General features: G+C 36.6%; 2 protein-coding genes across 2 annotated transcripts; both read left to right on the top strand.

Annotated features, from left to right (window-relative positions):
* Positions 1-825: 825 nt before the first annotated feature.
* Positions 826-5,967, top strand: LOC110418188 (putative inactive purple acid phosphatase 27). Its single transcript, XM_021430841.1, has 12 exons — positions 826-1,034; positions 1,689-1,780; positions 2,027-2,093; positions 2,180-2,302; positions 2,401-2,493; positions 2,778-2,907; positions 3,334-3,415; positions 3,506-3,638; positions 4,312-4,517; positions 4,632-4,757; positions 4,925-5,228; positions 5,428-5,967. The coding sequence occupies exons 1-12, from the start codon at positions 834-836 to the stop codon at positions 5,731-5,733; spliced, it is 1,863 nt and encodes a 620-aa protein (XP_021286516.1). The 5' UTR covers positions 826-833; the 3' UTR covers positions 5,734-5,967.
* A 536-nt stretch (positions 5,968-6,503) lies between these two features.
* LOC110418731 (putative inactive purple acid phosphatase 27) lies at positions 6,504-12,506 on the top strand. The gene is made up of 12 exons (XM_021431535.2): positions 6,504-6,955; positions 7,361-7,452; positions 7,660-7,729; positions 7,827-7,949; positions 8,141-8,233; positions 8,701-8,830; positions 9,467-9,548; positions 9,638-9,770; positions 10,254-10,459; positions 10,570-10,695; positions 11,537-11,846; positions 12,197-12,506. The coding sequence occupies exons 1-12, from the start codon at positions 6,785-6,787 to the stop codon at positions 12,500-12,502; spliced, it is 1,842 nt and encodes a 613-aa protein (XP_021287210.1). The 5' UTR covers positions 6,504-6,784; the 3' UTR covers positions 12,503-12,506.
* Positions 12,507-12,512: the final 6 nt, after the last annotated feature.

The raw sequence follows: 12,512 nt of genomic DNA, 5'->3' as shown, positions 1-12,512 counted from the left end.
AACGAAAAAACCAATTTCTCTTAACTACCAAAGCTTTAATGTGTTCGCACCCTTGCCTCGTTTGATTTTAGTTGCTCAGAAATTTACAAGCACAAGGTTTCTTAGCTTTTGCTACAAAAGCCCGTGATCAGTTTTCTTTGCTGTTCTCTCCCTAATTATAATCCATTTTAATGTTTTAAGGTTGCTGCTGTCCTTCTGATTTATATGCTGGAAAAAGAGAAACCAGAAATGAAAAACATAAGAAAATCAAAGCAGAGGAAAACAGTGATCACCCCTCAGCTTCTGATGTTCTTCTTGTAAGCAACTGATAGTAGCATTAGCTCAATTGTTCATGTCGGCAACTTTAGCAGAGAATATCAGTGCAATTCAGCTGAGATTAATTATTTATCATTATCGGAATATTAGCTATAAGCAAACAACTGCCGTTTTTGGTGTGCTGTTTTGTATATTGCACCATTAACAACGTGTCAAAAATGTCAAATCTCCAGCTAGCTTTGAGTGTTCTCTCGCTTTATTTTATGTTTTGGATACAAAGTAAAGCCGTAATATTGAATTCCTTGTTCTTAACAAAAAGGGAGGCAGTAATCCGATCAACTTTTCCAAAGTTCTCAAAGAAATAATGCCGGATAATTGGACTAAAGTAAGACTTATGTGATGTAACATTCATATTAAAAATTGTTATAGTTGACCGGAGAAAGGAGAGAGAAGCTTCAATGACCGGCTTATCTTTCACATGAACCACATTTTCTGTGTTCACACCCAAGGACGTTGAATTTTAAGTAGATGATCTGGACTTCAGACCGTTGTGGTCACTTCCATAGATAGCATAGTAAATGGAGAGGTTCCCATCTATGGAGTGTGTTCTCATATTGTTGTCTTTATTGCAGTGTTTGAGATTTGGTCCTGCTGCGGTAGCTAATGCTGGGAATGGCGATGGCGTGCAGCCATTGTCCAAGATTGCCATACACAAGGCAGTCTATGCACTTCATGGAAATGCTTCTGTCAGAGCAAACCCAATTGTTCTTGGGACAAAGGTGAAATCTAAGTCGTTCTTGTACACGTTTCGCTGTTAATCTCAATCTATTAGGTCTTTGGAGTTTGAATTTGCTTTCATTAAGATTCAATGGTAGCTGGGTCAACTTGTTTACAAGAGATGTTGAAGAACTTGTTAGTTCTTTTATCGTAAATTATTTGTTCTTGTCTGTCATTCTTTTTGTCAAACAGGCTATTTTGATATACATTTCTTTGTTTTATTTTGTCTTTGATGTTATGTAACTGCACTGATTATTGCTGACTCAGTGAGTCGTTTTTTTTTTAGCCTTTCTGTAATCAGACATCTTTAATCCAATTCAGACATTGATGGAAATCAAATCTTCTTCTCCCCTTACCCTCCATGAATATAAGTTCCACTTGGAACGGTTTGAAGTCTAAACCTAAGACTACCATAGAATCACAGCACCTTTTCCCTAACAGTTAGATCAGCACACCCTCCCTTATAAACTCAATGCAAGAATTTCTGATGTTTAGATTTGTGATAAGTGGAGTCAAGGTATAGGCTTTTTGTCATTTTCCCATTCCCTCCTGTACACCAAGATGCATGTTTGAACAAGTTTCTCAAAAACTGAAGCATGGTGTTTTAAGAGGCTGAGATACAAAGATTGCTTATAACTGCCTGTGTTTGTATGCAGGGGGGAGATTCTGATTGGGTAACTGTGGAAGTTGAATGCCCTAAACCTTCTGATGATGATTGGATTGCAGTTTTTTCTCCTGCAAACTTCAAGTAATTTTCAACTTGGTGCATCATATTCTTTCTTTTGAAAGGGGTGGCAGGGGTGGGGGAGGTGTATTGAGTGTGATGTAGGAGAAAGTATTCTCTCAACTTGCAATTTTATTTTATTTTTTGCTGAAATGAAAGTTGATAGGCAATTTTTGAATAATTATCTGATGACTGCATATACGAGATTTTCTTTTCTTCCTCTGTAAATCCTAGCTTGTAGATTAAGGAATCCATTTGTTGTAATGGCAGCTCGTCTACCTGTCCACCTAGTGGGGACATGGAAGAGTCTCCACATGTATGCTCAGCCCCAATAAAGGTATCTATTACTGCTAGGTAGCGCTCTCTGATCTTAGGCTAATATTGAGATTGTGTGCCCTTACACAATGTGTTTTTCGTTTCTAGTACAAATATGCTAATGATTCCAACGCTGAATACAACAAGACTGGCAGAGCTTCTTTGAAGTTTCAGTTGATCAATCAGCGGGAAGATTTTTCTTTTGCATTATTTTCGGGCGGGTTATCAGACGTATGTACTATTTTCTTTCCTTTATCCCGTTTTGTTGCTTTTCATATATTATGCACTTGCATATTTCAACCCTGTCCTTGATTGATAATTGGTTGCAGCCAAAACTGGTGGCAGTTTCAAATGTCATAAGTTTTGCTAACCCAAAGGCACCCCTTTATCCACGTCTTTCTCAAGGGAAGTCTTGGAATGAAGTAAGTTTGTCTCTTTCTCAAATAAATGTCATATCTTTGGATTTTGATTGCAAGCCAAAGCCTATCCATGTCCTAGAGTCTGCATTGACTGATCACCATTTAGCTACGAGGCTTTCCAAAATAGATATTTGGTTTTTCCTTGCACTTGCTCCTGGTTTCTGATTTTGAACATCTCCTAGATTTACCACACTTGTAATTTCCGTGTAACAGAGTAATTCTACTTATAGTTTCCTTTGCTGGGTGTGTAATTTCTGTTTACCTGATTCTCTTAAACGTTTACACAGATGACAGTGACCTGGACAAGTGGCTATAACATTATTGAAGCTGTACCTTTTGTTGAGTGGGGTCTCAAAGGAGAATCTCAAACCCGGTCACCAGCTGGAACACTGACATTCCATCAGAACAGCATGTGTGGTATGGTCCATCTTTTCATTTGACCATAAAAGTGTTGTCCATTTTAACTTATCTACATGCCAGAGAAAGCAAAAGTTCTTTTGTTATGCCTCAATATTTTATTTTAAATGATCTTCCTGGTCAAATAGTATTATCTTTTTGTGTTCACCAGCCAAAACTGCAAGGTCCTCACCTCATCTTGCCAAAAATCTTGGCACGCTATAATGTTGGGAAAGAGGAGTTTTTGACTGAATGTGACAAGTTAAAAATTTTGCAGACTTCTTGAGAGAACTCATAAGGAGCGAAAGAGAAACTATCAAATATTTCAATGAAATTGACTGAAGCTTCTGTTTAGTTTATATTCTTAGTTGCAAATGCTTCACACGAGATTTGGAAGATTCAGATTGAAAACAATGGCTCTAACAACATTTTGATGACAAAATGCAGGTCCACCAGCCCGAACAGTTGGTTGGCGTGATCCTGGTTTTATCCATACCAGTTTCTTAAAGGATTTGTGGCCGAACTCAGTGTATGCAACACAAATGACATTTTGTTTCATAGAAACAATGAGGATATAATGAATAATGAGTTCCTAAGCTGTGATTGTTATTGTGTTCAGGTACACTTACAAGCTTGGTCATAAGTTACTAAATGGTTCTTATGTGTGGAGCAAGAGCTACTCTTTCAAGTCATCACCTTATCCAGGGCAGGACTCATTGCAGCGAGTTGTAATATTTGGAGACATGGGAAAGGTACTGAATGCAGCATGCCTTCACAGATATTCTCTGTTGCATTTCATTTTCCATTGAATAATACCATTTGATGAGTCTTATGGTGCAAATTGCAAGTGCTGGACAGAAAAGAGAGAAACATGTTTGATTCCTGACTTTTACTGTTTTCCTGCCGCATCTAGTTTATTTATTAAGCATGCATTCATGGCTCTTGGTCTTTGATTTGCCTCTCGTTTCAGAACTATATTGTGGGAAAGGGTTATGCACCTAGGAGCATCTTTGTTCTGATGCTCCATTACGACTAATATAGGAAAAAGGGGGGAAATTTTTAACATTTATATCTCAAAATAGTTATTTCTATTCGATTTCAGACCATGATACTGATATAACAGTTACAAGCTTTAAAGAGTTAACCATCGTGCCATTTGCCTAGCATCGGGCAAGTAGTGCTAAATGCTTTCCCCCAATCAGCTGCTCTGCATATACGTCTCACCAAACCATCTGCAACTTTTAGTTCTTGCTTCCTGGCATTCCCTATTATTATTATTATCATCAACATCATCAGTGAACCATTAAATCTAGGAAACACAAATAATCTGCAGTTTGATAGTGTTGCATGTTCCTTGACACTTAATTGCTGCATAGTGCATAATAGGAATATGAAGAGATTTATAATTGTTTCAACATGTTTCAGGCAGAGCGAGATGGTTCAAATGAGTACAGTAATTATCAGCCAGGCTCACTTAACACCACAGATCAACTAATCAAGGACTTGAAAAATATTGACATAGTCTTTCATATAGGAGATATTACATATTCAAATGGATACATATCACAGTGGGACCAGTTCACATCACAGGTGGAGCCCATTGCATCGACTGTGCCATATATGATTGCAAGGTTTGCAACTTTGTATGCTTAGCGCATGCGCTCTCTGTAAGACATGAAATAACTTTAAACGGTATAAGCAAATTGCTACTTTGGATCTAACTAAGATTGCTTCCTTCAATATAGTGGCAATCATGAACGCGACGCACCCAACTCAGGGTCCTTCTACGATGGGAATGATTCTGGTGGTGAATGTGGTGTGGTAGCTGAGACCATGTTTTATGTTCCTGCTGAGAACAGAGCTAAGTTTTGGTAAGTAACATGTGTTCTTATCAAGAAAATATAAGAACGTTGCAATAATTATGAACAGTTACTGATGAAAGCTAAGTTCTTATGCAACATGCAACATTCAAAATATGCATGTCATTGCCCAAAAAACAAACAAAATTCCTTAAAGTCAGACTTCTTGTCCTTTACAGGTATTCAACGGACTATGGCATGTTCCACTTCTGTATAGCTGACAGTGAACATGATTGGAGGGAGGGCTCTGAGCAGTACAAGTTCATCGAGAAGTGCCTAGCATCAGCAGACCGGCAGAAGCAGCCCTGGTTGATCTTCGTTGCTCATCGTGTTCTTGGTTATTCCTCTAGCTATTGGCGGAGTGGCTCATTCGGGGAGCCTATGGGAAGAGAAAGCTTGCAGGGGCTTTGGCAGAAGTACAAAGTGGATATTGCGTTTTTTGGACATATCCATAACTATGAACGAACGTGCCCAGTTTACCAGGTATGGCTGAAAATTATCAGTAGGCCATTTATTGAAACTTATATGGCTGGTTCGTTGTACATGCTTCAAAGGATATGCACACAATCTTCACAGCCCATATATTTTTCGAGAGTCAAGGCTCAGTTGTAGAAGTCACCTGCTATAACCTGATTCATATCGTTCTAATATTGCTTTTACTGTTTTATGGTAAATGCTGCAGGATCAGTGCGTGAATACGGAAAAATCTCACTATTCAGGCGCTGTAAATGGGACAATTCACATCGTCGTTGGTGGGGGCGGCAGCCATTTATCAGGTTTTGGTCCTATCCAGACCTCTTGGAGTCTCTACAAAGATTCAGATTTTGGTTTCGTAAAGCTGACAGCATTCAACCACTCATCTCTCCTCCTTGAGTACAAGAAGAGCAGTGATGGCAAGGTCTATGATTCATTCACCATTTCCAGGGAGTACCGAGATGTCTTAGCCTGTGTACATGATGGCTGCGAACCAACCACTTTGGGTTCTTGAAAACCGTTATCCCACTATTATCTTCTTTGATTACAGCAAACAATTGCCATAACTGGTTTCAATAATTGATATATATATATATATATATATATATATATAGACACACACACACACTACTATTTTTCTTGTTTAGCTAAAATGGTCGGTCCCTTGGGTTTCTCGTGGCATTATTGTACGCAAGAGGTCAACTTTGAATCCAGTCGATCTCTTGGCAAAAAATGGTTCAAGCAGACATTGCACCACCAACTAGATTATATATTTTATAAATAAATCATAATAACAATTTTTATTTTATTCTCTTCTATTAATCATATTAAATAATTATATTTTTATTTATTTTTATTTTATTTTATTTCATGAATCAAATATATCATGAAAATATTACATAAAAGGTCAATACACATCAAATACAAATCTAAACTCTTTTAAATTCTATACAATCTTTGTCACTTGATTACAATCAACTTGACTAAAATTTTCAAATTTAAAATTATAATATCATAATATTCTGTTATATGAAAAAGATAACGGGGAGGAAAATCAGATTATATACATTTTTAATATAATTATTATTATTTATAATTAAAAGGAAAAAAAATTAAATTTTATTTTTTAAATAAAAAATTATATATTAATTAATAAATTAAATATTCGAATGTTTAATATATTAACTGTTAGAATCATCTTAAAATAAAATAAAATAAAAAACAATAAAATGAAGTGCCTTGTTGACCACATGAACAATAAGAAGAACCGTAGAAAATCAATGTTGGAGCCAATCAGATGATTCACGTGCTGTTTAATAACTTCTCAGGAAAAACCAAAAAGCTCAAAAGAGAAAAGCAGAGATCCCTTCCTACTTTGTTGCAATCGTAGTTGGTTACTGACTTACTTCTCTTTGCTTGCCTTCTCTCTTTCAAACACTTTCAAAACCTTTAAAATAAGTCAAACGAGAATAATTCTGGGGACCCTTCTGAGAGTCTTTCTTTTTTCCCTTTTCTTTTGCCTTTTTATGAATTGAGAAAAGAAAAAGAGTTTTGATTGCCTGAAAATGATATGGTTTTGGGTGTTTCTTTTACTGGCTGCAAACTTAAACTTGGGTTGGGCTCACATCAATGGAGCAGGAGAACATCCGCTGGCTAAAATCAATATCCTCAAAGCTACTCTTGCCTTTCATAACTCAGCTACCATTACAGCTAAACCAGTTCTTCTTGGTTTAAAGGTACAATCTGTTTTATGCTTCTACTCTCTTCCTTTTTGATTCACTTATCAGCTTTTGAGAAGTTCCTTTTTTTTCAAATAAATAAATGAATAAAATTGGGTTTTCAAGTTACAAAGAACTTCCAAGTTGACTTCATTGTGACTGCTTGATGATCAATAGAAATGTTTTTGGAATGCGGCATGTCACGTCATGTTTGAGGAGACGATCAATAGAAAAGTGGGTAGCTCTAAGTTGTTAAATTTATGATAAGAATGTTATGTTTCTAGTTACTGTAAGTCTTGACCAAAGAATTGGATTTGTACGATATTTGAAGTAATGAGTCCTTGATAGTTTGACACTTTTACTGAGTTTGCCTGAGTTTAGGAGCGTAGATTTGATATGTGTTTTTCATTTGCATGATCACAGGGCGAGGACACTCAATGGGTAACTGTGGATTTTACGAATCCGAATTCATCTGTGGATGATTGGGTTGGAGTCTTTTCTCCAGCAAAATTCAAGTAATGTCCATCTTTCACAATTTCAACTGCAACTCATTAATTGTGCTTGTTATCACGGAGGTTTCTATGGAAACTCATTTCATGAACACACCAAAATTTCTTAATTACAGTAGTTAATAGGATTCTATCCGTTCCACCCTGTGATAACTTCACTAGGGAATTTTGCATTGTTTGAGAAATTAGATACACTTTGTGATGTTATGGCAGCCCATCAACCTGTCCACCGGTGAATGATCCAAAAGAACAGCTTCCATATATCTGTTCAGCTCCTATAAAGGTGTGTGTGGTGTAACTTAATAAGGAGACTTTAGTATTTACAATTCTATGGTTTGAAAACTCATGCAATCTTCACACTTTTTCTATGTTTGTTCCAGTACAAATATGCAAATGAGTCCAGCTTAGGTTATACAAAAACAGGCAGAGGTTCTCTGAGGTTCCAGCTTATAAATCAGCGAGCAGATTTCTCCTTTGCGTTATTTTCAGGTGGATTATCAGATGTAAGTTCATGACTCTTGTCCCTCCAGTTTATGTTTTGTTTTTTTTTATTTTAAATTCACCATAGACCTTTGCAAAACATATTTACACATCGCCTTGATTCATCTCAGTGCCTCTTTATTATCTTAATTGGTTATCTTCTATAAATGTTGATGAAAATTTTGTTGACTGACTTCACATTTCAACATTACAGCCAAAATTGGTGGCCATATCAAATTTCATATCGTTTGCAAATCCTAAAGCACCCTTGTATCCACGCCTCGCTCAAGGGAAATCTTGGAATGAAGTAAGTTCTAATTAATGTCTCCTATATAATTTTCCCCCAAAAATTAGAATGCTACGATTCCTTTATTAACTATTGCCTTGTTTTCTTAGCTGGGGAAATATTTCATTTATCTGCCCAAAAGAAAGCAATTATATTTAGTTAATTAGATTTCTGCATTAGCTTATCCAGCAAGTGTATCATCCATGACAAGTTGATGAAATTCTGTAAAGCTGTGAAAGCTAAGGGATATAGTACCCTCTTTATACACTAATATGATAACTGTGGTTCTTTTGTGCATCATAGTCTTTCTCTAAGATGCCATGTCGAAAGTTCCTGAATGAATTCATATCTCTGCCTATCTGAAGGTTCTCTGGTGTGGCAAACATATTATGATTGTGAATTAATTTGTGTTAAATTATAAACATTGTTTGGTCTGCTATGTTGTTCTTTTTATCTAGTATTCAGGCAATATTTGATTTGTTGCACAGATGACTGTAACCTGGACAAGTGGCTATGACATAGACGAAGCTGAGCCATTTGTTGAATGGGGTAGAAAGGGAAATTTGCAACTCCGATCTTCAGCAGGAACTTTGACGTTTAAACAGAACAGCATGTGTGGTATGGATGGATTTACTTATGATGTGACTTTGATGCTTGAATACATGTTAGAATATTGCTCTGCTTGTGTATATACATGCTTGATATGGATTTTTCATTTTCCAAGAAAAAATTACGAATATGTCAACCATAATTCCTCCATTGTCAATCAAAACTCTTCCTGTTTAGTTCAAAGTAGTGGCTATTAATGATCAACAGCATTCTAGAACTGCACTTGCTTGATTTATGATTGAGTTATTTTAGTACTAATTTTGTAAATTTGAGGTTTTGAATCATGATGTCTCCTACTTGATTACTTCTAGTTATCTGCAAGAACAAGTTTCTTAGATACTTATTTCGTGAAGGATTATAAGACTAAGAAGAGTGCATTTCATCCTTGGCATTTTATATCCTGCACTATATGGGAGCATATGAGTGGATGCTTTATTATCTTTCTGTGTCATGACTTTGCAGGTGACGAACTCATAACAGTCAAGTTGCTATCGTTTTTGTTGAACTTGACAAGGATTTTATTTCCTTGACTCAACCATAAACAAAAGAAGTATATTACCTGAAAAATATTTTTAGTTTTTACAATGTTCAATGGAATGGGTAGGTAGGCCTATAACATCATGCAATTACCTAATTGATGTGCAGGTTCACCTGCAAGAACAGTTGGCTGGCGTGATCCAGGTTTCATACATACAAGTTTCTTGAAAAATTTGTGGCCAAACTACGAGTAAGCATCCTAAATATCCCTTTTAGCTAGATGACGATTTGAAAGTTAAAATGATCCCACTTACAAGGTTGCAAATGATGGTGTTCCAGATATGCATACAGGATGGGTCACCTCTTATCTAATGGTTCAATTGTCTGGAGCAAGATATATTCATTTAAATCATCCCCATATCCTGGACAAGACTCTTTACAAAGGCTCATTATATTTGGCGACATGGGTAAGGTAATATAGACAAACCAATAATGAGTTTGAGAATGGGCAGTCGGGTTTGTCAATGGATGGGAAATGCAAAGAGATTGGCCAATCCATGCATTTTGTCTGGTTCTCGCAAATTTTGATTTTCTATGCACTGACAACTATTTTCTATGCACTATTTGGCAAAATGGTGCATTGTGGTCTTCCTATTAGTTTAATCTTTAACATGCTGCTGAAAACTGCATTAACATTTAACAACCCTTTTTTTTTTACATTTAACTTGCAATAGGAGATAGGATAAAGCACCTAGGCAAATTCTTGCTCAAAAGACAATAGGTGCTTAGAACCACTATTGGGGATTCAATGCCAGATGCAAGCTGTTTCCTAGTTCCCCTTTAGTTATTACTATTATTTGAAAATTTAGTTATTATTATTATTATTATTAATTGCTGTTGTCTTAGGACAAGAAATTGTTTACATGATTTGATGAGATTTTCTAACACCTGACAGGCAGAACGTGATGGTTCAAATGAGTATAGTAATTATCAGCCTGGTTCACTCAATACTACAGACCAACTCATCAGGGACTTAAGCAACATCGACATAGTTTTCCACATAGGAGACTTATCATATTCAAATGGGTACATTTCACAGTGGGACCAATTCACAGCACAGGTGGAGCCTATAGCATCAACTGTTCCATACATGATTGCAAGGTGTCTGTCCTTTCTTGTGCAGCTTTGTGTATATTTCAGGACTTACTTCTCTGTTTGAATCTGGCCAGAAAAGATGTTGTTTGAAACGTATTGTGTCATTTGTGCTGCAGTGGTAATCATGAACGTGATTGGCCAAACACAGGATCATTTTATGATACTACAGATTCAGGTGGTGAATGTGGTGTGCCAGCAGAAACCATGTTTTATTTTCCTGCTGAGAACAGGGCAAAGTTCTGGTAATTTAGTAAAACTCTTCTGCAACTAAATCTTACCTCTTTTCTCTTTTTGGCCAAAACAAGTCTCGGGTAAGATTTAAGATTCTTAGCTGATGAAGTGTTCAGCATTGGCAACTAATTAGCAAGTGTAATTTATAAGGTAATGCTGAAATTTTGAAATTATATTTATGTAAGAAAAAAAGATAAGGGAATAAAATATATAAAAGAAAGGAGCAGTTTAGATGCATGCCTAGACTGTTGAGAGAGCATCCTTGAAACTAGTAAAACTCAATAAGGCATTTAGACAGGGCATTGAGGATCCCAATAAACAGGCATTCCAAATATCTACCAGCTGAGCTTTAAGTCAGTTAACTTCACATGGCTTAACTTAGATAAACAGTTTGTTCCTTGGGCCTACTATGCATTGATGTATGCAAAGCACCTTTATATATGTCCTTCTATCATGTTTAAGACGAGCTTTAATTAATGCTTGACTAAAGTGTTCATTTATCATTTTACATTATCCTGCTTATGTAGGATTATTTTTACTCATTGATATGATAAGGATTACACCAAAAATAAGATATAATGGAAACAAATTACTATCAATATAGTTTAATCCTGTCCTAACCATAAGCATATGCACCGAAGACAACCTTTAATCTTGTAGTCCTTTTTCTCCCTAATTAAAAGCTGGTGCTATTAAGAAACAAATGATTCCAACTTCTGGTAGACCTGGTCCAGTGAATCTTTTTGGGCTATATTCCAGTTCTGTACATCCTTTTTGCCTAAAAGGATATGTCTTCAACTTTTAACTGGATTTTCAACTTGCATGTTTAACATTTATTTTCTGAAAATGCAGGTACTCAACAGATTATGGGTTATTTCACTTCTGCATAGCTGACAGTGAACATGACTGGAGAGAAGGATCAGAACAGTATAGATTTATCGAGCAATGCCTTGCATCAGCAGATAGACATAGGCAGCCTTGGTTGATCTTTGCAGCTCATCGTGTCCTTGGATATTCCTCTGATTACTGGTATGGGCAGGAGGGTTCATTTGAAGAGCCTATGGGAAGGGAAAGTTTGCAGAAGCTTTGGCAGAAGTACAAGGTTGACATTGCCTTCTATGGCCATGTCCATAACTATGAAAGAACATGCCCAATCTACCAGGTACGTCTAATTGCGAATTCTGAAAGATCCTCAAATCCACAGTGTCACAATAAATCCTCGCATTCTTGTATGCAATTTAATACCCTGAAACTGAATTATTGATATGCGTCAATATCTTAGCATAACCCACACGCACATACCTTCCATGAACAGAAGACTTTATAGCAAGATCCTTTAAAGGCACAGTGAGGTACAAACCATCTTTTCATAAGCAATGCCGAGCGACTGTTTTGGTCAGAGTGATAGCAGTGATCAATATAGCTTCTCCCACTTATTCATAACAGCTGTATGGGGAGTAGTTGGTTGATATGTTTTTGACTATATGCATAAAATCCTTATGCTATGTGCAGAATCAGTGCGTGAACAAAGAAAAAAATCATTACTCAGGCGTTGTCAATGGAACGATCCATGTTGTTGTTGGTGGGGGAGGGAGCCACCTTTCAGATTTCAGTGAAGTCACCCCAAATTGGAGTCTTTACAGAGATTATGACTGGGGATTTGTCAAGCTGACAGCGTTTAACCAGTCGCACCTGCTATTTGAGTATAAGAAGAGCCGCGATGGAAAGGTTTATGATTCCTTCACCATTTCAAGGGACTACAGAGATGTCCTGGCTTGCGTGCATGATGGCTGCGAAGCAACCACATTGGCATCTTGACCTACATTAT

The sequence above is a fragment of the Theobroma umbraticum genome, unplaced genomic scaffold (assembly GCF_002168275.2).
Source record: "Theobroma umbraticum cultivar Fairchild unplaced genomic scaffold, ASM216827v3 scaffold_50.0, whole genome shotgun sequence".
NCBI lineage: Eukaryota > Viridiplantae > Streptophyta > Magnoliopsida > Malvales > Malvaceae > Theobroma > Theobroma umbraticum.
The sequence above is the reverse complement of the archived record's forward strand: the minus strand, read 5'-3'. Positions and strand labels throughout refer to the sequence as shown.

Coding starts and splice junctions, on each gene's coding strand:
- LOC110418731 (XM_021431535.2), top strand. CDS start 6,785: ATGATATGGTTTTGGGTGTTTCTTTTACTGGCTGCAAACTTAAACTTG. Junction 10,696..11,536: donor GAGAACAGGGCAAAGTTCTG/GTAATTTAGTAA, acceptor CTGAAAATGCAG/GTACTCAACAGATTATGGGT. Junction 11,847..12,196: donor GAACATGCCCAATCTACCAG/GTACGTCTAATT, acceptor TGCTATGTGCAG/AATCAGTGCGTGAACAAAGA.
- LOC110418188 (XM_021430841.1), top strand. CDS start 834: ATGGAGAGGTTCCCATCTATGGAGTGTGTTCTCATATTGTTGTCTTTA. Junction 2,094..2,179: donor TATGCTCAGCCCCAATAAAG/GTATCTATTACT, acceptor TTTCGTTTCTAG/TACAAATATGCTAATGATTC. Junction 2,494..2,777: donor AAGGGAAGTCTTGGAATGAA/GTAAGTTTGTCT, acceptor ACGTTTACACAG/ATGACAGTGACCTGGACAAG.